At 46.3% G+C, this 26,462-nt stretch overlaps 1 protein-coding gene across 5 annotated transcripts in view; it reads left to right on the forward strand.

Annotated features, from left to right (window-relative positions):
• The first annotated feature begins 577 nt into the window (after window positions 1-577).
• Window positions 578-26,462, forward strand: part of LOC122554902 (uncharacterized) — a 51,450-nt gene continuing 25,565 nt past the window's right edge. For all 5 annotated transcript variants that reach the window (XM_043700291.2, XM_043700289.2, XM_043700290.2 and 2 more), the window contains exons 1-3: window positions 578-687; window positions 13,534-13,569; window positions 17,327-17,656. In XM_043700291.2, the coding sequence (XP_043556226.1) occupies window positions 636-687; window positions 13,534-13,569; window positions 17,327-17,656 (418 nt within the window). In that variant the 5' untranslated portion in view covers window positions 578-635. The remainder of the gene's footprint in view (window positions 688-13,533; window positions 13,570-17,326; window positions 17,657-26,462) is intronic.

A 26,462-nucleotide genomic window follows, 5' to 3' on the forward strand; every position in this document is an offset into this window, starting at 1 on the left:
AGGACACTGGACCATCCAACAGGAACGCACAGGGAGAACGTGCATACAGTGCCTGAGGCTGGAATTGAACCCAGGTTGCTGGCACTTTGAGGCATCAGTGCTAACCACTGAGCCGCCGCATGCTTTGGTATTCCCCATGTGGCTCCTAAGTCTTGTTATTTTGATTAGTCATCTTGGCTGATGGTCCTTGCAGATTCTCTATTTCACAGTCTTCTGGTATAAACTGGGGGAAAAAAAAGATAGGTGAAAGTGAGGCTTGTAGATGATGGAGATTAGAGTTGACAGTGTGGTGCTGGGAAAGCACAGCGGGTCAGGCAGCATCCAAGCAGAAAAAGGATCTGAGGATGCTGCCTGACCTGCTGTGCTCTTCCAACACCACACACTCAACCAGAAAACAATAATACAATTTAAATAATGTTTTATTGCCCTTTAGTAAAGACTTGTCCTAAAATGGTGCACAAGTACAGACAAGTATGACATGATATGATATGACGAGTAGGAACAAGTCTGACATGATACATGATATGTTGCATACAATCACATATTCTGTTGCAGCAAGCTCGTCACATCCGTTCACTTCAACTAGTCAGGAAGGCAAGCAGGAAAGGAATCGTGGTGGGGGGATTTGTGATGCCATGTGGTATTCTCCCTGGAAAATGCTTTCTTTCCCTGTTCTTTTCGGGATTGGTGAGTACATGCCTCCACTCCTTGTGACTTTAATTCCTCGAAGATTCATCTCTGGATAATAAATTATAATGCGTCGTTTATGTTAAATTGAGGAACTGCATCAACAAAGTGTGGCTTGCAGCAATTTTCTTTTCAGGAACACAATGAATTGCATTCAAGCTAGTGAGGAAACTGAAATGTGCAAGTAATCACTTTTGGTGTGAAAGGCAGTGTATTTCACAGCTTCAAGTGAAAAACCATTCATTTATATTCTTGAACATTATACATGATATGTTGCATACAATCACATATTCTGCTTGCATAGAGATACTGAGGGTGGCTCATTTATGGAATGAACTGCCAGAGGGAGTGGCAGATGCAAACAGAATGTGCAACAATTTGCATAGAGCAGAAATGTTTTCCTTTTTGATTGATTTGTGAGGTATGGGTGTGGCTAGCTTATTGGAGCTCATTGCCTCCTGGTGCAAATGTAACTTTGCCACTTGTCAGTCCAAGCCTGGATATTGTGCAGATTTTGTTGCATTCGAACACGGACTGCTATCTCGCTGAGGAATGGTGAATGATACTGAACATTGTGCAGTCATTGGTCAACATCCCCAGCAGACCTGGAGGGATGGTCACACTGTTGAAGTAGCTGGAGATGTTTGGGCTGAGGAAGTCCTGCAGAGATGTCCTGGAACTGAGATGACTGACCTCTTACAACCATAACCATCTTCCCACGTTCCAAGTATGACTCCAACTAATGGAGACTCCCCCCCCCCCCCCCCCCCCCCCCCCCCCCGGCCCTCCTGATAACTATTGATTCCAGTTTTCCCAGGGCTCCTTGATGTGGCACTCAGTCAAATGTGGCTTTAATGTCAAGGGCTGTCACTGTCACTTCCCCTCTGGAGTTCAGCTCTTTTGTCTGTGTTTGAACTAAGGCTGTAATGAGATTAGGAGCTAAATGGCCCCGACATAACCCAAACTGGGCATCACTGAGCAAAACCTGCTGAGCAGATGTTACTGGATAGTGCTATTGATGACACATCCCATCATTTTCTTCATGATTGAGAGTAGACTGATAATGGGGTGGTAATTGACCAGGTTGGTTTTGTCCAGCTTTGGATGTACTGGACATAACTGGGCAATTTTCCACGTTAGGAGAAATTGAGGATTGGAAGTGAGCTGGAGATCAGAGTCGAGAGTGTGGTGCTGGAAAAGCACAGCAAGTCAGACAGCATCGAAGGAGCAGGAGAATCGATGTTTCGGGCATAAGCTCATCAGGAATTCTCCTGCCCCTGGGATGCTGCCTGACCTGCCCCAATTTTCCACATTGTCAGGTGTAATTCAGTGAAGGTGCTGCCATTACATATCAAGGGGCAGTTGTTAGATTGACTCTTACTGGAAATGGTCATTGCCTGGCATTAGTGTGATGCAAATCTTACTCGCCACTTCACTGCCCCAGCCTGGATATTGTCCCCATTTTGCTGTATTTGCACACAGACTGCTTCCGTATCTGAGGAGTAACGTATTGTGCTGAACATTGTGCAATCATTGGCAAACATCCCACTTCTGATAGGTCACATTGATATATGCACAAATATTTGCATTGCCACATGAGAATGAAAAAATAAGGGATAACATATGTATCTGTATCCCTCTCAGTGACAAGTAGGAGAGGTCAGACTCAATATTGGGCAGCTGGGAGGGTATAGGTGATGATAGGACATCTGCATTGGGCAGATTGGAAATCTGTAGATCTGGAAATAAAATTGACACCTCTCGCTTATTTTTTTCAGTGTTGGTAACATTAGAGTACAATAGATTCTAAGAAAGGGAAAAGAAATGCCAAGTTGAAGCAGTTGGAAAGATTGCAGATGTGCTGAGTGTGGGGATGGGGTGGGTGGGTGGGTGGAGTCTTAATGACTCAGGGAAATTGGATACTGCTGTGAGACTAAGGGGAGGGACAGTCGATCAGATATCAGTAGATCAGTCAACTGTGCTGACAGATAACAGGTATCACTGCTAAAGTTAAAAATCTCACAACACCAGGTTATAGTCCAACAGGTTTAATTGGAAGCACTAGCTTTTGGAGCACTGCTCCTTCATCAGGTGATAGTGTCGCTCCGAAAGCTAGTGTGCTTCCAATTAAACCTGTTGGACTATAACCTGGTGTTGTGTGATTTTTAACTTTGCCCACCCCAGAACATTGGCATCTCAAAATCATGACTGCTGAAGTTTGCACAATTGTTGCTGTGTCCAAATTACCACAAGCTACCTTTCATTCAGCTGCTTATCAGAAAATCTCACAGACAACCAAATACTGAAGCAATGATTTACATGTTATTGTACCAACCCAAATGAGGCCCCTCAAGGAAGCAAGTTACGTCTTGCGGCCTGGCTGCAGTTCCAACCAACAGCATCTGTCTCTGGGTGTGTTTAATCCTTGTGGGTGTTTGGCGTTCTGCTACCTGAGAATCTTGGAGTTTATTATTAGATTAGATTACTTACAGCGTGGAAACAGGCCCTTCGGCCCAACAAGTCTACACCGCCCCGCCAAAGCGTAACCCACCCAGACCCATTCCCCTACATTTACCCCTTCACCTAACACTACGGGCAATTTAGCATGGCCAATTCACCTAACCTGTATATCTTTGGACTGTGGGAGGAAACCGGAGCACCCGGAGGAAACCCACGCAGACACGGGGAGAATGTGCAAACTCCACACAGTCTGAGGCGGGAATTGAACCTGGGTCTCTAGCGCTGTGAGGCAGCAGTGCTAACTGCTGTGCCACCATGCCGCCCAACTCTTACAGGATTGTTGTGCAATGTTAACCTTGTCTGTGGCACAATAACTGCGTACAATTCTGGTCATCCTGGAAGGATGCAGTTCAACTGGAAAGGGTGCAGGAAAGGTTTGCAAGATCGTTGACGGGACTGGAGGGTTTGAGTTAGAAGGAGAGGCTGAATCAGCTGAGGCTTTTTTCCCGCGTGCATTGGAGGCTGAAGTTTATAAAACCACGAGGGGCAGAGATAAGATGAATAGCAAAGGCCTTTTCCCCAGGGTAGGGGAGTCCAAAATTAGAGCACATAGGTTTAAGGTGAGAGGGGTAAGATTTAAAAGGGAGCATTTTTTTTTCACATGGAGAGTTGCATGTGTATGGAATGAGTTACTAGAGGAAGTGATAGAGGCAGCATAGTTACAACATTTAAAAGACATTTGGACAGGGATGGATATGAAAGGTTTAAAGAGGTATAGGCCAAATGCAGGCAAATGGTACTGGTCAGCATGGGCAAGTTGGACCAAATAGCCTGTTTTCATGCTCTATGGTCTAAATGTAAAGGGGCATAGATTTGAAGTAATGTGTAAGTAAAGTGAGGGTGAAGTGAGCAAAAACCATTGTCACCCAGTGAGTAGTTAGGGCATGGAAAGCACTGCTTGGAAATGTGGTGGAGGCGCGTTCTTTGGCTTCAGAGAGGGGCATTGGATGACTAGTTGGATAGAAACAGGGTGTGCAGGGATATGGGCTGGAGGTGAGGGGGACAATACAGCAGGTTGGCACCAGGAGACAGATGCAGTGATAGGATGAATAAGCTCATTCTGTACTGTAACACTCTGTGATTCTGTGATTTACTGGCACATCACTCACATTATCTATGCCTCTTGTGATTTTATAAATCTTTATAAGGTCACCCCTCAGACTACCTAGCCTCTCCCTGTACCTGAAACCTTCCAATCTCAGCAACATCCTTGTAAATCTGGTCCTTCCTATAGCACAACATCCAGAATTGTACGCAGTACACAAAGTATGGCTGTATCAATGTCTCCTGTACTCAATGCTGTAACCCGTGGAGCATGTAAATAGTGCCAGAAGACTGGAGGCAAATATCGTTCCTTTGTTGATGAAGGAACTAGATACAACCGTGGTAATTATACATGAGTGAGCCTTACTTCGGTTGTGGGTAAAGTGTTGGAAAGGGTTATAAGAGATAGGATTTATAGTCATCTAAAGTTGAGTAAGTTGATTAAGGATAGTCAACATGGTTTTGTGAAGGGTAGGTCATGCCTCACAAACCTCTTTGAGTTCTTTGAGAAGGTGATCAAACAGATGGATGAGGGTAAAGCAGTTGATGTGGTGTATTTGGATTTCTGTAAGGTGTTTGATAAGGTTCCCCATGGTAGGCTATTGCACAAAATACAGAAGCATGGGATAGAGGGTGATTTAGTGGTTTGGATCAGAAATTGGCTAGCTGAAAAAAGACAGAGGGTGATGGTTGTTGGGAAATGTTCATCCTGGAGTTCAGTTACTAGTGGGGTATCGCAGGGATCTGATTTGGGTCAACTGGTGTTTGTCATTTTTATAAATGACCTGGATGAGGGCGTAGAAGGATGGGTTAGTAAATTTGCCGATGACACTAAAGTCGGTAGAGTTGTGGATAGTAATGAAGGATTTTGTAGGTTATAGAGAGACATAGATAAGCTGCAGAGCTGGGCTGAGAGTTGGCAAATGGAATTTAATGCGGAAAAGTGTGAAGTGATTCACTTTGTAAGGAGTAATAGGAATGCAGAGTCCTGGGCTAATGGTAAGATTCTTGGCAGTGTAGATGAACAGAGAGATCTCGGTGTCCAGGTACATCAATCCTTGAAAGTTGATAGGGTTGTTAAGAAGGCATACGGTGTGTTAGCTTCTATTAGTAGAGGGATTGAGTTTCGTAGCCACGAGGTCATGCTGCAGCTGTACAAAGCTCTGGAGTGACCACATTTGGAGTATTGTGTAGAGTTCTGGTCACCGCATTATAGGGAGGATGTGGAAGCTTTGGAAAGGGTTCAGAGGAGATTTACTAGGATGTTGCCTGGTATGGAGGGAAGGCCTTATGAGGAAAGGCTGAGGGACTTGAGGCTGTTTTTGTTAGAGAGAAGAAGGTTGAGAGGTGACTTAATGAGACATATAAGATATTCAGAGGATTAGATTGGGTGGACAGTGAGAGCCTTTTTCCTTGGATGGGATGGCTAGCATGATGGGACATAGCTTTAAATTGAGGGGTGATAGATTTAGGTCAGATGTCAGAGTTAGATTCTTTACTGAGAGAGTAGGAAGGGGCACTGCAACAGTAGTTAGCTCACCAATTTTAAAGGCATTTAAATGGTCATTGGATAATCATACGGATGATAATGGAATAGTGTAGGTTAGATGGGCTTCAGATTGGTTCCACAGTTTGGCGCAACATCAAGGGCCGAAGGGCCTGTCCTGCGCTGTAATGTTCTACGTAAACAGCTCCTTCACGGCCTTGTTTACCTGTGATGCCATTTCCACAGAACTACGTATCTGAACCACTCAGTCTCTCTGTTCAACAACACTCCCCAGGGCCCTACCATTAACTGTATAAGTCCTTCCCTGGTTTGTCTTCCCAAAATGCAACACCTCACACTCATCTAAATTAAACACCATCTGCCACTCCTTGGCCCACTGGCCCAGTTGATCGAGATCCCATTGTTCTCTTAGATAAGATAAAACATAGAAACATTGACAATAGGTGTAGGAGTAGGCCATTTGGCCCTTCGAGCCTGTATCACTATTCAGTACGCTCATGACTGATCATGCAATCTCAGTATCCTATTCCCGCCCTCCCCCAATACCCCCTTGATCCCTTTAGCTGCAAGGGTCACACCCAGCTCCCTCTTGAATAAATTTAATGAACTGGCCCCAGCAACTTCCTGTGGGAGAGAATTCCACAGGTTCGCAACTCTGAGTGAAGAATTTCTTCCTTATCTCAGTACTGAATGGTTTTGCCCTTATTCTTAGACTGTGACTCCTTATTCTGGAATTCCCCAACATCAGAGACATTCATCCAGCATCTAGCCTGTCCAGTCCCATCAGGATCTTATATGTTTCTATGAGATCCCTCCCACTCTTCTGAACTCCAGCAAATACAAACCCAATCTATCTAGTCTTTCCTCATATGTCAATCCTGTCATCCCAGAATCAGTCTGGTGAACCTTCCCTGAACTCTCTCAATAGCAGGAATGTCCTTCCTCAGACCAAGAGATCAAATTGCAAATAACATTCAAGGCCCAGCCTCACCAAGGTCCCGTGTAACTGCCGCAAGGCATCCTCTCGCTATGAAGGTCAGCATGCCACCTCTATGCCAACCTTCAGCAACTGTTCCACCATGACACCCAGGTCTCGTCAGCTTTTCCTAAACTGCCACCATTCAGATCATAATCTGCCTTCCTGTTTTTGTGACCAAAATGGATAACCTCACATTTATCCACATTATATTGCAGTTGCCCACTCAGCCAGTCTGTCCAAGTCACCCTGCAGCCTGTTAGCATCCTCCTCACAGCGCACACTGCCACCCAGCTTAGTGTCATCTGCACATTTGGAGATATTGCATTCAATTCCTTCTTCCAAATTAATAGATATTTTGAACAGCTGAGGTCCCAGCACTGAACCCTGTACCACTCCACTCACCTCGTGCCTGCCACACTGAAAAGGACCTGTTTATCCTGACTCTCTGCCTGCTGTCTGTCAAGCAGTTGTCTGTCAATGTCTATACATACCCTCCAATACCACGAGCTTTAATCTGTCATATGGAACCTTGTCAAAAGCCTTTGCAACATCTACTGATTCACCATTGTCCACTCTACTGATCATATCCTCAAAACATTGCAGCAGACTTCCTTTAGTGAATCTATGCTGACTAGGTCCAATTCTGTCACTGCTTTCCAAATGCTCAGTTATTAAATCCTTAATGGTTTACTCCAGTATTTTCCCCATCACCAATATCACGCTAACCTGCCCATAATTCCCCATTTTCTCTCTCCTTCCTTTTTTTAAGTGTTACATTAGCTCCCCTCCAGTCTATTGGAACTCTTCCAGATTCTACTGAATGCTGGAAAATGATCACGAATGCATCCAATATTTATAGGGACTTAAGTACTCTGGGATGCAGGGCATCATGCCGGGGGGGGGGGGAAATTATTGGGTTTTAATCCCATTAAATTTCCGAATATGCTCTCTTACTCAATGTGGGAGCTCAGGTACACGGCTGATGCCCCTGGCTCCTTCACGTGCAGGAGGTGTGTCCAGTTGCAGCTCTTGTTAGACCACATGACAGCTCTGGAGCTGTGGATGGACTCACTTTGAAGCACCCGCGATGCTGCGGGAGCTGTGGATAGCATGTTTAGTGAATTGGCCACACCGCAGATTAGGATCAGAAGGGCGGGAAAAAGAGTGGAAGGGCTGTCGTCATAGGGAATTCAATTGTAAGGGGAGTAGATAGGCGTTTCTATGGTTGTAAACAATATCCCCAAATGGTACGTTGCCTCCCAGGTGCAAGGGTCAGGGATGTCTCGGATTGACTGCAGAAAATTCTCAAGGGGGAGGGTGAACAGCCAGTTGTCGTGGTGCATGTAGGCACCAATGATATAGGTAAAAAATGGGAGGAGATCCTATAAGGTGAATTTAGAGAGTTAGGAAATAAATTAAAAGATAGGACCTCAGAGGTAGCAATCTCAGGATTGCTATCAGTGCCAAGTGCTAGTCGGAGTAGGAATGATAGAATAATCAGGATTAATGCATGACTTGAGAGATGGTGCAGGAGGGAGGGGTGCAGATTTTTTGGGACATTAGGACCGGTCCTGGGGGTGTGGGACTAGTACAAATTGGACAGTCCACACCGGGGCTGGACTGTAACCAATGTCCTTGGGGGTGCTTTTGCTAACGCTTTTGGGGAGGGTTTAAACTAATGTGGCAGAAGGATGGGAACCAAATGAGGAGGTTAGTGGACCGGAAGGAGTGAGAAACTAAAGCCTGTAAGGAACTAGATCATGAAGTCAGCGTGACTAAGGTGAAGAGTAGGCAGGGAGCAGATGATGTACGTAAAGGGACAGGTGGTCTGAGGTGCATTTGTTTTAATGTATGAAGCGTACTAAGTAAGGCAGATGAACTTAGGGCTTGGATTAGTACCTGGGAGTATGATAGTACTGCTATTATTGAGACTTGGTTGAGGGAAGGGCATGATTGGCAACTAAATATCCCAGGATATAGATGCTTCAGGTTGGATAGAGAGAGAGGTAAAAGGGGTGGAAGAGTTGCATTACTGGCCAGAGAGGATATCACAGCTGTGCTGAAGGAGGGCACTATGGAGGACACGAGCAGTGAGGCAATATGGGCAGAGCTCAGAAATAGGAAGGGTGCGGTAACAATGTTGGGGCTGTATTACAGGCCTCCCAACAGCGAGTATGAGATAGAGGAACAAATATGTAAACAGATTATGGAAAGATGTAGGAACAACAGGGTGGTGGTGATAGGAGATTTTAATTTTCCCAACAATGACTGGGATTCACTTAGTGTTCGAGGTTTAGATGGAGCAGAATTTGTAAGAACCATCCAGAAGGGTTTTCTAGAGCAGTACGTAAATAGTCCAACTCGGGAAGGGGCCAGACTGGACCTAGTGTTGGAGAATGAGCCCGGCCAGGTGGTTGAAGTTTCAGTCGGGGATTACTTTGGGAATAGTGATCCCAATTCTCTAAGTTTTAGAATACTCATGGACAAAGATGAGAGTGGCCCTAAAGTAAGAGTGCTAAATTGGGGGAAGGCCACCTATACTAAAATTCGGCAGGAGCTGGGGAATGTAGATTGGGAGCAGTTGTTTGAAGGGAAATCCACATTCAATATGTGGGAGGCTTTTAAAGAGAGATTGATTAGAGTGCAGGAGAGATATGTTCCTGTGAAAATGAGGGATAGAAATAGCAAGATTAGGGAACCATGGATGACAGTGAAATTGAGAGACTAGCTAAAAGGAAAAAGGAAGTATACGTAAGGTCTGGGTGACTGAAGACAGACAAAGCTTTGGAAGAATATCGGGAATGTAGGACCAATCTGAAACAAGGAATTGAGAGGGCTAAATAGGGTCATGAAATATCTTTAGCAAACAGGGTTAAGGAAAATCCCAAAGCCTTTTATTCATATATAAGCAGCAAGAGGGTAACTAGAGAAAGGGTTGGCCCATTCAAGGATAAAGGAGGAAAGTTATGTGTGGAGTCAGAGAAAATGGGTGAGATTCTTAATGAGTACTTCACATCAGTATACACTGAGGAGAGGGACATGGCGGATGTTGAAGTTAGGGATAGATCTTTGATTACTCTAGGTAAAATTGGCATAAGGAGGGAGGAAGTGTTGGGTATTGTAAAAGGCATTAAGGTGGACAAGTCTCCAGGTCCAGATGAGATCTATCCCAGGTTACTGAGGGAAGCGAGAGAAGAAATAGTTGGGGCTTTAACAGATATATTTACAGCATCCTTGAACACTGAGGAGGTCCAGAGGACTGGAGAATTGCTAATGTTGTCCCCTTGTTTAAGAAGGGTAGCAGGGATAATCCAGGTAATTATAGACCTGTGAGCCTGACGTCAGTGGTAGGAAGGCTAATGGAGAAGATACTAAAGGCTAGGATACATACCCATTTGGAAGAAAATGGGCTAATCAGTAATGGGCAGCATGGTTTTGTGCAGGAAAGTCATGTCTTATGAACCTAATAGAATTCTTTGAAGAGGTGACAAAGTTAATTGATGACAAAAGGGCTGTAGATGTCATATACATAGACTTTAGTAAGGCATTTGATAAGGTTCCCCATGGTAGGCTGATGGAGAAGGTGAAGTTACATGGGGTGCAGGGTGTACTAGCTAGATGGATAGAGAACTGGCTGGGCAACAGGAGACAGAGAGGAGTAGTGGAAGGGAACTTCTCAAAATGGAGACCTGTGACCAGTGGTGTGCCACAGGGATCTGTACTGGGACCCCTGTTGTTTGTGATATAAACAAATGATCTGGAGGAAGATATAGGTGGTCTGATTAATAAGTTTGCAGATGACACTAAGATTGGTGGAGTAGCAGATAGTGAAGGGGACTGTCAGAGAATACAGCAGAATATTGATAGATTGGAGAGTTGGGCAGAGAAATGGCAGATGGAGGTCAATCCAGACAAATGCGAAGTGATGTATTTTGGAAGATGCAATTCAAGAGCAATTTATATAGTAAATGGAAAAGTCCTGGGGAAAATTGATGTACAGGGAGATCTGGGTGTTCAGGTCCATTATTCTCTGAAGGTGGCAACGCAGGTCAGTAGAGTGGTCAAAAAGACACATGGCATGCTTTCCTTCATCAGACAGGGTATTGAGTACAAGAGTTGGCAGGTCATGTTACAGGTGTATAAGACTTTGGTTCGGCCACATTTGGAATACTGCGTACAGTTCTGGTCACCACATTACCAAAAGGATGTGGATGCTTTGGAGAGGGTGCAGAGGAGGTTCACCAGGATGTTGCCTGATATGGAGGGTGCTAGTTATGAAGAGAGGTTGAGTAGATTAGGATTATTTTCATTAGAAAGATGGAGGTTGAGGGGGGACCTGATTGAGGTGTAGACAGGGCGGATAGCAAGAAGCTTTTTCCCAGAGTGGGGGACTTAATTACAAAGGGTCATGAGTTCAAAGTAAGAGGGGATATGTTTAGGGTAGATATATGTAGAAAGTTTTTCACGCAGAGGGTGGTGGGTGCCTGGAATGCATTGACAGCGAAGGTAAGGGGGGGGGGGGGCGCAGGAACAATTGCATCCTTTAAGATGTATCTTGACAGATATATGAATGGGCAGGGAGCAAAGGGATATCGATCCTTAGAGAATATGCAGTAGGTTTAGATAGAGGATGTGGATCGGCACAGGGTTGGAGAGCTGAAGGGCCTGTTCAAGTGCTATAATGTTCTTTGAAACCGGAGCAAACCCATGCAGACACAGGGAGAAAGTGCAAACTCCATACAGATAGTCACCCAAAGCCGGAACTAAACCCAGGTCCCTGGTGCTGTGAGGCAGCAGTGCTAACCAGTGAGCAACTGCACTCTCCTGGCCTTTCCCTTAGTTCCCTGACTAATCAAGAATCTCTCTGTCGCAGTCTTAAACATATGTAAGAACTCTGTTCCCCTACACCATGCGGCAAGGAGTTTCAAAGAATTACCATCCTCTAAAAGAAGAAATTCCTCCTCATCTCAATCTTCAATTGGCATCCCTTTATTCTGAGACTATACCCTCCGGTCCCAGACTCTCCCATGAGCTGGAAACATCCTCTCAGCATTGACCCTGTCAGGCTTTTATATGTTTCAGTGAGATTACCTCTCATTCTTTTAAATTACATTGAGTAGAATCCCAACCTGTTAAGCCTTTGCTCATAAGGTAATCTCTCCGTCCTGCGGATTGTGCTAATAAGAAGCCTGCAGATTTTGGCATTGTACTACCTGGACAATGGTTCACTACATCAGCAAACAATGTGAAAATAATCAAGCTAACTCTTACCGTCAGTCATTGAGCATTGCTGATTAACTTAGCTTTGATATAACTCTCTCATCATCAGTTTATACAAAATAGTACACTACTCTCACACATCCACTCTGTCTCTCACACACTCCCTCAGACACATACACATACAGACTCCTGTCTCTCTTACAAAACTGACACACTATCTCACACTTGCATGTGCATCCTTTCTCTTCTGCTGTTACTTTTTTCTCTCTCACAGACACACACTCTCTCTCTCATTCGCACTCTCACACAGACGCACTCTGTCTCTCACACAGTTTGTCACACACGCTCAGATATCTACAGTAAGAACCCTCATAGCCACTGATTCGGTTTCAGTGGTTTCAGTTATCCGTGGTTTACCGTGGTCCAAAAATATTACATGGAACATTCCAGAAATAATTCCAAGGGGCTGCTGGGGAGGTAAGTTTCCTATTTAAATGATAGGGTTCACCATGATCTGTGGCTTCAGGCATCTTGGAACCTATCACTCGCGAATACGGGGGGAGGGGGCACCTGAACACACACTCTCATGTTCTCTCTTTCTCTCTCTCACACACTCTCTCACATAAAACTTTCTCAGTCACAGATATACACACACTGTCACTCTTTCTCTCTCTCACACACGCGTTGAAACATTGAAACATAGAAAATAGGTGTAGGAGTAGGTCATTTGGCCCTTCAAGCCTTCATCACCATTCAGTCCAATCATGGCTGATCATGCGATCTCAGTATCTCATTCCCATAGCAGTACACTGACTCCTCCTCCTCTTACAAAATAGACTCTCTATCTCACAGACATGTGCACACTTTCTCATGCTCTCTTAACACTCTCTTTCTCACACACTCTCTAATATATACACACACACATGCCCTTTCACATATACACACTGTCTCTCACATCTCTCTCCTACATATTCTCTTGCCCATTCTCTCATACACTTTCTCAGACACATATACAAACACACACACACTCACACACACACAGATTCGTCTCAAAAAACAGATGCAGTCTCTATTTCACACATGCATGTGCACACTCTCTCATGCTGTCTTACTCTATCTTTCTCCCTCTCATATACTCTCTTACACACAAACTGTCTCCCAATCTCTCTCTCCCTCGCACACACACTCTCTCACCATCTCTCTCCCTCCCACACACCCGTTCGCTCACATATACACACTCTCTCTCTCACACACGTTCTCTCACTATCTCTCTCATTCGCACACAAACACATACATGCTGTCTGTCTGTCTCATGATCTCATACACACTATCAGTATCTCTCTCATACACACATACCTACACGTGCGTACTTTCTCTCTCATGCTCTCTCACATTGACACACACTCTCTCACTTACTCTCACACACTCTCTCCCACACATAATGTACCCCCCTCTCTCTCACACACACACTCTCTCTCTTTCTTGTATACACTTAGCTAGATTTAGAATGAGCACAAAACTGACTCTAGTCCTACCTGTTATTCTTTAATTATTATTTCTTTTTTCTCCTCTCTAGTCCATCTTCGTGGTCTCGTCGGACAGGAAGATGTGTGTAAGTGTGCATCTTTGAAATGAAATGTTGTTCATATTATGTTCATATTGTAACCCTCATATAGTTAGTCATCAGAAACATTTCTTTGGCCAAATTGAACTAATGTATGACAGTCATTGGCATGCAGTTTCCAGGAATTGGTTCAGAGTCATTTGCTTATCTCAAGTGAGCCTTACGTATTTTTTGTTGCAGTGTTGATTGGGGGGTTCTACTCTAGTTTTAATGAGTGCGTATACTGTTACAAAACAGAGAAAGACAGTTGAATCAAATCAGCCTTCCTACCTCTGTATTGGCAAGACAGCAAAATTAAAACCTTCAAAGACCTATAAAATTGCCCTCAATGACTCCTAACCAGGCAAATCCCAGACTCTGCAAATAATCAACTCTAGACAGTGTTTACATCGCTTAAACAGAAGACTCCGCGAATTATTAATAATATAGTAGCTGAAGCACAGCAAAAGTTAAAGTACAAAATAATCTAATTGATGTCTGTGATTTAAACTGAATTACCATTATATAATAGGCAGACAGACAAACTGGAGGGTCGGAGGTTGAGAGGCGGCTTTATAGAAGTTTATAAAATAATGAGGTGTATAGATAAAGTTAATGGTAGTTGTCTTCTGCCTAAGATGAGGGATTTCAAATGTAGAGGGCATATCCTTAAAGCAAGAGCAGAAAGATTCAAAAAAGACATGAGGGGCAAAGTTTTTACACAGAGGGTGGTTTGCTTGTGGAATGAGCTTTCTGAGGAAGTGGTGGATGTGGGTACAATAACAATGTTTAAAAGACATTTGGATAAGTATATGGATAAGAAAGGTTTGGAGAGATATGGGCCAGGCTGGTGGGATTATTTTAGTGTGGGATTATGTTTGGCATGGACTGGTTAGACTGAAGGGTCTGTTTCCATGCTTTATGACTCCATAAGACGATAAGGAAACACTATCTCCAAGTCTATTTTGTCAATCCCCTTTCATATGTACCTTAATTAGATCTCATTCTTCTAAACTCCAGACAGTAGAAGTTCAAACTGCTCAATCTCTCCTTACATCAAGCTTTTATCTGTGGAATCAATCTAGTGAGCCTTCTCTGAACTGCCTCCAATGCAGCTATACCCCTCCTCAAGTAAGGAGACCAAACCTCTTTGCGGTAGTCTGGATGCAGATACCTTGTACACTGCAATACCACTTCCCAACTTATATTCTCATCTGCATGCATACCTACATGGATTTATCTGGAGGCGATAAAGGCAATGGGCATGCTGGCAATACAAATTTTGCCTTTCGTCTTCAGGGTCATGAAAAGTGATGATTTAATTGACAAATAATTGATTTAATCTCCGGAATCAACTTGTGGTCTTCCTCTGAACTACCTTCAATACAGCTACATCCTCCCTGAGGTAAAGGGGACCACAACTGCTCACAGTAGTCCAGATGTGGTCTCAGCAGCACCTTGTACAGCTGCAGTAAGACATCCCTACTTTTATGCTCCAATCCCATTGAAATAAGAGTCAACATTCATAGTGCCGTAGGTCCAACCAGTCCATGCTGACCAGGTATCGTAAACTGAATATTTTCCTGCACTTGGCCCATATCCCTGAAATACTTGTCTGTTCATGTACCTGTCTGAATGTCTTTTAAATATTTTAATTGTTCCTGCCTCTACCACTTCCTCTGGCAGCTCGTTCCATATTTGCACCACCTTCTGAGAAGTTTTTCCCTCAGGTCCCCTTGAAATATTTCCCCTCTCACCTGAAATCTATGCTCTCAAGTTTTGGACTCTCCTACACTAGGGAAAGGGCAATTCACCTTAGTTATGCCCCTCATGATCTTGTAAGCCTCCATAAGGTCACCCCTCAGCCTTTAACATTCCAGGGAAAGGAATCCCAGCCTATCCGGGCTCTCCTTATAACTCAAACTTTGCAGTTCAGCAATATTCTTGTACACTTTTTTTTTCTGTACACTTTATAGTTTAACAACATCTTTCCCAAAGTAGGGCTACCAGAATTGCACACAGTAGTCTAAAAGTGGCCTCACCAATGTCTTGTACAACTGTACTCAGTAGTCTGACCAGTTAAGCCAACTTTGCCAAATGCCTTTCTTTAGCCCTTCCTGCTACATGGATGGCACAGTGGCTGAGTGGTTAGCACTGCAGTTCATAACATCAAGAACCTGGTTTTGATTCCCACCTCAGGCAACTGTCTGTGTGGAGTTTGCACATTCTCCCCATGTCGGCGTGGGTTTCCTCCGGGTGCTCCGGTTTCCTCTCACAGTCCAAAGATGTACAGGTTAGGTGAATTGACAGTGCTAAATTACCCATGGTGTTAGGTGCATTAGTCAAGGGTAAACATAGGGGTGGGGGAATGAGTCTGGGTGGGTTGCTCTTCAGAGGGTCAATGTAGACTTGTTGGGCTGAAGGGCCTGTTTCCATCCTGTAGTGAATCTAATCTAAGGCATAGATTGCTTCCCCAGTGTGCTTGCTGTCTGTGTTTCTGCACAAGTCCCTCCCTCCCCTAAGTCCCGTTGTGTTGCAGCTTCCTGCACTGTTTCTCCATTTAAATAGTCTTCTGATCTTTTGTTCTTAAATGGACTCTTCACATTTTCCCCTCATTAGAATTTGCTAACTTTTATATTGAAGGTCATCGTTAACATCTTAATTCCAGGTTATCTTTGAATTCAAATCCCGGTATCTGCCATGGTCAGATTCCAGCCTGTGTCCTGAAAAGTTACATGGGTGCTGTGGTTCTGTTCTCCGAGCTGGAAGTTTTTGTTGCAAACGTTTCGTCCCCTGTCTAGGTGACATCCTCAGTGCTTGGGAGCCTCCTGTGAAGCGCTTCTGTGGTGTTTCCTCCGGCATTTATAGTGGACTGTCCCTGCCGCTTCCGGTTGTCAGTTTCAGCTGTCCACTGTAGTGGCCGGTATATTGGTTCCAGGTCTATGTGTTTGTTGATGGAGTTTGTGGATGAGTGCCATGCTTCTAGGAATTCCCTGGCTGTTCTTTGTTTCGCTTGCCCTATAATGGTAGTGTTGTCCCAGACTAGACAGCCAGACTACTGCGAGCACTAGGACTTATAACAGCACACAAACCAACAGCCACACTCAGACAACAACTCACCAAAACGAAGGACTCGATACCCAGCATGAGCAAAACTAATGTAGTGTACAAAATCCCATGCAAGGACTGCACAAAACACTATATAGGACAAACAGGAAGACAGCTAACGATCCGTATCCACGAACATAACTAGCCACGAAACGACACGACCAGCTATCCCTAGTAGCCACACACGCAGACGACAAGCAACATGAATTTGACTGGGACAACACTACCATTATAGGGCAAGCGAAACAAAGAACAGCCAGGGAATTCCTAGAAGCATGGCACTCATTCACAAACTCCATCAACAAACACATAGACCTGGACCCAATATACCGGCCACTACAGCGGACAGCTGAAACTGACAACCGGAAGCGGCAGGGACAGGCCACTATAAATGCTGGAGGAAACACCACAGAAGCGCTTCACAGGAGGCTCCCAAGCACTGAGGATGTCACCGAGACAGGGGATGAAACGTTTGCAACAAAAACTTCCAGCTCGGCGAACAGAACCACAGCAACGAGTACCCGAGCTACAAATCTTCTCACAAACTTTGAAAGTTACATGGGTCTCTGGGGTTACTTTTCAAAAGGTCTAAATGTCCCTGTGTATAATCGTTGTTGTGAATTGCTGTGCCATTTCCGGACATCTCTTTCTATTGCAGACAGACCCTCGCCACCAACTATTCATAAATTCCCAGCACCACAGTCCAGTTCAGATGGTCAAGTTATTGCCATTACTTGCAAAGGTGATATTCGCTCCAGTGAGGGCACTTACTACCTGTATAACAGTCAGCATCAAAATTACACACAGTTTCTTCACCTAACTAGAGATGAGAAGACAGCGACATTTACAATCAAGTTGGGAATTCACTCCTTTGGAAATTACAGCTGCAATTATAAAACAAAGATTTTCGGAGATTGGGTGTATTCCCCTTTTAGTAAACATGTTTCTATTACTCAGGAAGATGAGTGGCGATACAAAGCAGAACAAGGTGAGATGTTTTTCCACTGTAATACCTGACCTTTGTCGATGAATAAATGACAGATTTAAAAACGGATTTATATTTAAGAATATTCCCACATTATTCTTACAGAAGAGGCCTTGTGTCCCATCATGCCTGGACTGTCAAAAATAAATCCATACTAGTCCCACTTGCCAACATTAGGGTCATAGCCTTGGATGTCATGGCATTCCCATGAATGTTCTATCAGCAAGGACTTCATTCATTCATGGGACATGAGCATCTCTGGCTGGGTCGGTGATAATGCCCGTTCTCTATTAGCCCCCTGAGGAGACGGTTGTGAGCTATCTTGTTGTATTGCTGCAGTCAGTCCATGTGCCATCCAGTTTCCTTCCTTTTCAGTCCCCCTTTGGGACAGATAAAGTTTCCAATATAAAACGCAAAACAGCAGGATGCTGAAGATCTGAAACAGAAGTGACAGATGTAGTTTAATTCAGATAAATGCTACATTATGGGAAAGCAAATCTTATCAGGACTTATACACTTAATGGTAAGGTCCTAGGGAGGGTTGCTGAACAAAAAGACCTTGGAGTGCAGGTTCATAGCTCCTTGAAAGTGGAGTCGCGGATAGATAGGATAGTGAAGGGGATAGTTTGGTATGCTTTCCTTTATTGGTCAGAGTATTGAGTACAGGAGTTGGGAGGTCATGTTGCAGCTGTACAGGTCATTGGTTAGGCCACTGTTGGAATATTGCGTGCAATTCTGGTCTCCTTCCTATCGGAAAGATGTTGTGAAACTTGAAAGGGTTCAGAAAAGATTTACAAGGATGTTGCCAGGGTTGGAGGATTTGAGCTATAGGGAGAGGCTGAACAGGCTGGGGCTGTTTGCCCTGGAGCATTGGAGGCTGAGGGGTGACCTTATAGAGGTTTACAAAATTACGAGGGGCATGGATAGGATAAATAGACAAAGTCTTTTCCCTGGGGTGGGGGGGAGTCCAGAACTAGAGGGCATAGGTTTAGGGTGAGAGGGGAAAGATATAAAAGAGACCCTCGGGGCAACTTTTTCACACAGAGGGTGGTACGTGTATGGAATGAGCTGCCAGAGGAAATGGTGGAGGCTGGTACAACTACAACATTTAAGAGGAATTTGGATGGGTATATGAATAGGAAGGGTTTGAAGGGATGTGGGCCGGGTGCTGGCAGGTGGGACTAGATTGGGTTGGGATATCTGGAGGACATGGACAGGTTGGACTGAAGGGTCTGTTTCCATGCTGTACATCTCTATGACTCGATGACTCTAAGTAAAAGTACTGGAGAAGTTCAACAGTTCTGGCAGGGTCTGTGGAGACAGAGAGAGAGAGAGAGAGAAGAAAACAGAGTTAATATTATACATTATAACTTCTCCAGGAAGTGCTGGAGAAACTCAGCAGGTCTGGCAACATCTGTGGAGAGAGACAATGAAGTGATTGGAACAAAGGTCCGGTAGATCTCATTGACTGTTAGATCCTTGATTGGGATTGTTAACCTCGGCCAATCAGGGAGCTCTGGTTGACACAGACAGGAGAGTCAGAGAGTCTCATCATTCTAGAGACTGGCTCTGAGCTAGCTGGTCAGAGCCCATGCATTGTACATGTGTGAATAAACAGTGAGTTGGTGACAGGATACCAGACTCTGTGCAGTTATATCAGCATCAAGAGAAACAGTCGACTCCTGAAGAAAATTCACTCACAGCTGTCGTCTTTGAGTTACGCTAAGCATTTTTGGGAAGTTTGATTTGTTCCATCCTGCTGTCAAAGCCACAGTCCAGTACATGCTAAGAATGCAAAATTTACTTTCCAGGCAAATGACATTGGGGCAGATGAAAAGAAATGAGCAATCCTTCTGACTGATTGCAGACCTGCAGCAATTTCAGTTATCAGGAGCCCGTCTTTCCCTGAGGTACCAGATACTAACATCTTTCAAGAATCGATGGCTTTGGTTCAAGAATCTCAAGCCTCCAAATGGGGATGCTATCAGTTTTATTTGGCTATTTGAGAATAGGATTAATCCTTTTTGGGATTTTTGACAAGGTTATGACAACTGGCAGAGGCCTGTGATTTTGGGTTAACCCTGAATGGGATGCTGAGAGGCTGTTTGGTATTTGGGATTAATGATGTAACCATGCAAAAATGCCGACTAGATGAAGCCTGACTGGACTTCAAATGGCACTGCAACTGGCTTTGTCAGTAGGTGAAGAATGTGAGCTACAGGACATCCCAATGGAGGTTGACACACTCATCTATCAAACTGAGCTTGGGGAGCACCACTTACTCTAGGCAATTGCAGAGCCTTACAGAGGGCATACCCTGAGTAGAGGGGCCTCAGCCAACCAACAACAACACCCAAATGGTCTTCTGGCTCTGAGCTAGCAGGCCCCTGCCTGCTGCGCTTTCCCAGCACCACACTTTTCAACATTGTACTTGTCGTCAATATGCAGACTCGAGACAGCGAAACAGTTGTACGAGGTCTGACCTCAGTGGGAGAACTCATAGGTCAGTATCCAGGAGAATCCATTCCTGGAAAGTCCATCGGCAATAATTAAATTGCCTAGCGACAACAAAATCGGAACCGATTAAAATTAATGTTTCGGGTTCAGTGACCCTCAGAATGAATCGAATGAATACCCGAAACTTAAGCTCTGATTTCTCTCCACAGAGACTGCCAGACCTGCTGAGCTTTTCAAGCATTTTCTATTTTTCTCATTTCCAGAATCTGTATTTTGGTTTCCAATTAAAATTAGTGGCTGGTTAAATGGTTACCTAGTTCTCATGCAGCTGGTGCAGCTGTATCTGTGGTTGTGGAACCAATCTTTAACAAGATTAGCTCTGAACTCCAACCTTTACATTAGCATAAAGCCTCGGCCCAGCTGAGAATATATCCTTGGGAATCACACAACACCAGGTTATAGTCCAACAGGTTTAATTCGGAGCGCTGGTCCTTCATCAGGTGATTGTCACCTGTTGGACTATAACCTGGTGTTGTGTGATTTTTAACTTTGTACACCCCAGTCCAACACTAGCATCTCCAAATCATCCCTGGGAATCGTTACAGATGAAGAGTACGCCTTTGGTTCTAGTCACCCATGAGAACCAGTTGGTGCAAATACTGATTGTAGTAAGAGGTTCAGGCCCAAGCTTGATTGGACAGAATTGGTTGAGAAAGATATAACTTCTTTGGCTCAAAATACCCAGAAAGGTTTGTAACAATATACAAGATTGCCATTTGGGATATCATCAGCCATTGTCTTTTTCCAATGGGTGATGGAGAATATTTTACAAGGTCTACCCCAGGGTGCCTTTGATCTGGATGACCTGCTAATAACCAGGAAAACCAATAAAGAGCACTTGGAGAAATTAGACATAGTGCTTAAATGTTTCTGCCAGGCAGGCGTACACATTAAAATGGTAAAAAGTGTGACTCAGGCACCCCAACTTGAGAAGACTTTTAAATTTTTCTTTTAAAACACTTGTACAATGAAAGGAGAGTGATCAGTTCTCCAATTTCAGGGTTTGGATTGGTTTGGTTTTAGCAAACAGACTGTTTGCGGCTACTGTTCAAGTTTTTTAACTGCTGGAGACCCTGAGAACATCTCTATGCCGATTCTCTCCCTCTCTGACATCGTTCCTGTAAGAACCTGTGTTTGAGTTTACGTTATTTTGCCAAGCCGGTGTTTATGAGGATGCTTCAAGTATTTGGGACAGCATCATGAAGTTGCGACAGAGTCGACTGGGTTTTCAGACAGGTTAAGTTATTCTAAATTCATGGCTCTTTTACTCGTGATTCATTCGGTAGTCCGTAAATAAATCCTGTTTTGTTTAAAACTGAACAGTTAAGCCAGCTGCATCTCACCTGGAATATCTACTGTACACCTGCCTAGCACAACTAGAAAAGTGAAGGTATGGGCTGCTTTCTTGACATGTTTTGAGGGGATCTGACCTGGTCTACACCAACTGGTCATTGTGGATACCCAATAAAAGTGGTTAAACATGCATATAGTTCATTCAGCAAACACAAGGGTGATAATTGAAAAGCTGAGAGCAGTGTTCATGATACACAGACCCCCGGAAGTATTGGAAATGGACAATGGTATGTCTTTTACCAGCAAGTATTTAGAGTAATTCCTGAAGTTGAATGGTATTTGGTATGTTCGGATCACTCCATACATTCACTGTCTAATGGAGTGGCAGAAAGAGCTGTCCAAATGTTGAATGCAGGCTTACAGAAACAGCCTGCAGCTTCACTCGATACCAAACTGTCCTGGTTCATATTTGATTATTATCGGATCATCTTTCATGCAACTACAGGGATAGCTCCAGCAAAGATGCTGATAAGGAGAAGATTCTGCGCCAGGTTTAATCTGACACTCACAGACCTGAGGGTGGACGGAGGGGGTGTGAGGCAGTAGAAGGAACACCAGGTCTGCCACACACCACCTTCTAAGCAAGAGAGACAATTTACTTCAGGGGATGAAGTTTCATGTCAAAAACCACAGAAATTGTTCTGTATGGGTACGAAGCAAGGTCAACACAAAGTCAGGTCCTGTGACATACCAAGTTCAGGTAGTCATGATGTGGAGGAGCTGGTGTTTGACTGGGATGGACAAAGTTAAAAATCTCACAACACCGGGTTATCGTCCAACAGGTTTAATTGGAGGCACTAGCTTTAGGCACTAGCCTCTACTCGGCACATTGGCGAAACCAAGCAGAGGCTACGGCAATGGATGAATTGACACCACACAACAATCACCCGACAGGAGGGTTCCCTCGCAGTCGTGGAACACCTCAGCAGTCCGGGACATTCGGCCTCGGACATTCGGGTGACCATCCTCCAATGTGGACTATGGGACAGGCAGCAACGCAAAGTGGCCGAGCAGAGAGGCTGATAGTCAGGTTCGGTACCCATGGAGTTGGCCTCAACCAAGACCTTGGGTTCATGTCATACTACAGGTGATCCCACGGCATTATACACACGTGCGCGCACGCACAGACACGCACTCCTACAGACCCACACACTCACACTTGTCCCGATACCCAGCATGAGCAAAACCAATGTAGTGTACAAAGTCCCATGCAAGGACTGCACAAAACACTACATAGGACAAACAGGGAGACAGCTAATGATCCGCATACATGAACACCAACGAGCTATGAAACGACACGACCAGTTATACTTAGTAGCCACACACGCAGATGACAAGCAACATGAATTCGACTGGGACAACACTATTATCATAGGACAAGCCAAACAGAAAACGGCCAGGGAATTCCTAGAGGCATGGCACTCATCCACAGATTCTATCAAGAAACACATTGACCTGGACCCAATATACCAACCACTGCATTGGACAGCTGGAACTGACAACCGGAAGCGGCAGATTCAAACCACTACAAACGCTGGAGGAAAGATCACAGAAGCGCTTCACAGGAGGCTCCCAAGCACTGAGGATGTCACCTAGACAGGGGACGAAACGTCTGCAACACAAATTCCCAGCTCGGCGAACAGAACCACAACAACGAGCACCCGAGCTACAAATCTTCTCACAAACCTTGAAGCTATAAGAAAAAGAACAGATTTAGTGGGGGGGAGTGATGTAGTGAATGGAATGAGGGCCAGGTGGGATCTCATTAACTGTGGGATCCTTGAATGGGATGGTTAACCTGGGCCAATCAGGGAGCCCTGGCTGACAGAAATAAGCAGGAGATTTGCACTTTTGTATGTAACAGTATTGCCTAATGTACAAATGTCATTGTCACTGTCTTGTCATATGTGGAACTGGGATTTGAGGTTTGCCCTCCTCTCCCTGTAAAATGGTTGAACGGTAGGGTTTGGGGCCTAGCTTTGCTGCTCCTCTCCTTTGTAAAATTGCTGTCCCTTGTGTACAGCTGTAAATGATTTTTGTAAACTGTTTTGTAATTTGTTTAATAAAATAAAAAAAAACAGGAGATTAGTGTTAGGGGTTCTATTCACTCCGAGCTGGCTCTTGAGGGAGCTGGATCAGCGTGTGCGCGTCTAGGACTCTCCTCCTTGAAGGTGTCTGAGAGGAAGGGGACTGTCCCTGGACCAGCTGCCCCACATTCTGAGAGGAAGAAAGGAAGATAGAAAAAAGGAAGAAGAAGAAGGAGGAAGAGGAGGAAGAGGAGGAGGAGGAAGAGGAGGAGGAAGAGGAGGAGGAGGAAGAGGAGTAGGAGGAAGAGGCAGAGGCAGAAGGAGGTGAGAGCTTTGAGCCCTTGGCCTACTTTTGGAGCTGCAGCCTGGGCCTTACCCAAGTCAAGGGAGTGTTGCTGCTGACCTGGGGTCCACTCCCGCTGCTGGTCTCTGGGACCCCGCCCGGACCTGCCTCAGCTGTTACTGCTTGGGGCCTGCCTCACTGCTGCTGCCTGGGACTCACCTCGGGCCCCTCCCAGGACCTCCAGCACTGCCGCTGTTGTTAGAGGCCCACCTCCACTGCTGCTAACTGGGACTACATTTTGGGGCCGCTGGGACTTGCCTTGGGAACCTTCCCCAACAGGTCTACCCCCCACCACTGTGACCAAGGGCCTGCCTAGGACTTGCCTGAGGCCTGCCTCCAATGCTGAGGCCTGCCTCCACCATCACTGCCTGGGACTCGCCTCAGGCCCCTCCCCACAACCTCTACCACTGCTACTGCTGGAGGCCCACCTCCACTGCTGCTGCCTGGGACTAAAGTTTGGGGCTGCCTGGGACTTGCCTTGGGGTCCCTCCCCAACAGGTCTGCCCACACTGCTCGACCAAGGGCCTACCTGGGACTCGCCCTGCTTTTCTGGGAAAGAGGTGCCGGCCCTTGGAGGGGAGAGATGTCCTAGCAGCACGCTGGTGGCGTTGAGCCTATGGTGCCTCTTGCCTGTCCTGCACCGCGGCCTGACCTGCCCAAACTCCCAGGGGCTACAGCAGGACCTTCTGCTGCCACAACTCCTCTGGCCCCTGGGGAGGACTTTAATAACCACACAGGCCGTGATGCAGGCGACAACGGAGAACCCTCTGCTGGGTCGTCGAGCGGTGGAGGGAAGGAAGGTGTTATCCTCGCTCCTCCCTCCCAGACTGTTTTTCCGGGTGCCTTGGCCCTGGGGGAGGACCTTTTCCCTGAGGAGCCGGGTGTCCATGTCGGGAGAGGAGCGGGGCCCTGAGCCTCTGCAGCCCGACGACTCGAGCTTAGGGCGTTCCGGGAAGGGGTGTGCTGAGGAACTGCTGGTGCCCCTGGGGATAGGGTCGCCGGGGGTTTGAGGCCAGTTGGCAGTGCCGGACCAGCCCCCATTCTCTTGGTGGGGGAGGGGTCGGTACCGAGGACGACCTCCTGGAGGAGGGTTTGGGATCGGTGGCGGACACCGGGGATGACGTGGACTCTGTCTGCAGTGACATTTTTGAGTCCCCAGTGCCCCCCACCGGTCTCCCCCTCACCCCCCTCGAGGAACTCCGGGAATTTGTCGAGGAAACTTGGAGTCGCCGGGATAGAGCCCAACTGGCGCTTGACCGCTGGAGCTCATTCGAGAGAGTTTACTGGTCGGCCCACGCTGCTCACTAGGTGCCTGGGATTGACATGAATGAGCGAAAACAAGTCAGGTACTTCCTGGGGCACTCCTGGTGAGGGCGAGGGACTTCTGTGCCCCTCCCTTGTCCTCCCAGTAAATGTGTGTGTGTGTGTTTTTAACTGTACTTCCGACATGGAGACAACTAAAGCCAGCCTCAACATCAACGGCAGCAGGGAGTCACAGTGTAGATTCCAGACCTTCTCGGTCCTTCGGGACGGGAGGTATGCGGTGTGCTTCCTGCAAGAAACCCACACTACCCCGGGAGACGAAGCCACCTGGCTCCTGGAGTGGCGAGGGGGGAGTCTACAAGAATCACCTCACCTGCAGATCTGGCGGGGTGGCTATCTTGGACCTGCATTTTCAGCCAGAGATCTTAGGGGTCAGGGAGTCTGTGCCACGCCGTTTGCTTCACCTGACGGTTTGGCTGGGGGGCGCGGTGCTTCACTTGGTGAAAGTCTACGCTCCCCTGGCCGGGCCGAGGCAAGCGAGCTTCTTCGGCGAAGTGTCCGTTCACCTCTCCTCCATCGACGAGAACGAGTGTGTCGTCCTCGGGGGAGATTTTAACTGCGTCCTCGAGGGCAGGGACCACGGCGGTGCCCGCACTGGTTGGGCGTCGGGGAGGATGTTGGGGGACTTGGTCAAGTCCTTCGACCTGGTGGACATCTGGCGGAATCTCCATCCCGACTCCATCACCTCCACCTTCGTGAGACCTGGGCCGGACCGTCCAGAATCGACTGCCTGTACGTTTCGTGGGCGTCCGCCTCCTGTTTTCCTCCTAGGTGGTGCGCCCTGGTGACATATTTTTTCTGCCAGGTGCGTAATCTCAACTACGACACGCAGCTCCTGTTCGTCGACCGTGACGGTTTGGAGGTCACCCTCCAGACGCTGCCTGTCTTTTACCAGGACCTGATCACTGTCTGGAACATGGTCGCATCGCGTCGCGCCTACCCTCCGGCTGGAGTAGCGGCTGTCGTCAGGGAGCCGTTGCTCAGGAATCCGACCTCCATACTCGCGGGTTCGAGTGGCTGTCGGAGGGGAGGGCCATGGCGGCGAGGGTGATCAGGGTCGGGGACGTGCTGGGTGCTGGGGGCCTGGGCTGGACGCTGCCGCAGGATATAGCGAGCAGGGCAGCGGTAGACTTCCGGTACGTGGCCACCGCCATCCGACGCTTTAAAACGGCGGTGCTCGGACCCGACGTAGTGCACCAGTTGGAGGACGCTCAGGTGTGCGGTGGGATCCCGTCTGCGCTCACCC

Source organism: Chiloscyllium plagiosum, unplaced genomic scaffold (assembly GCF_037043375.1).
Source record: "Chiloscyllium plagiosum isolate Xiang-an unplaced genomic scaffold, Cpla_swu_hap1 HiC_scaffold_12, whole genome shotgun sequence".
In the NCBI taxonomy this organism is placed as follows: domain Eukaryota; kingdom Metazoa; phylum Chordata; class Chondrichthyes; order Orectolobiformes; family Hemiscylliidae; genus Chiloscyllium; species Chiloscyllium plagiosum.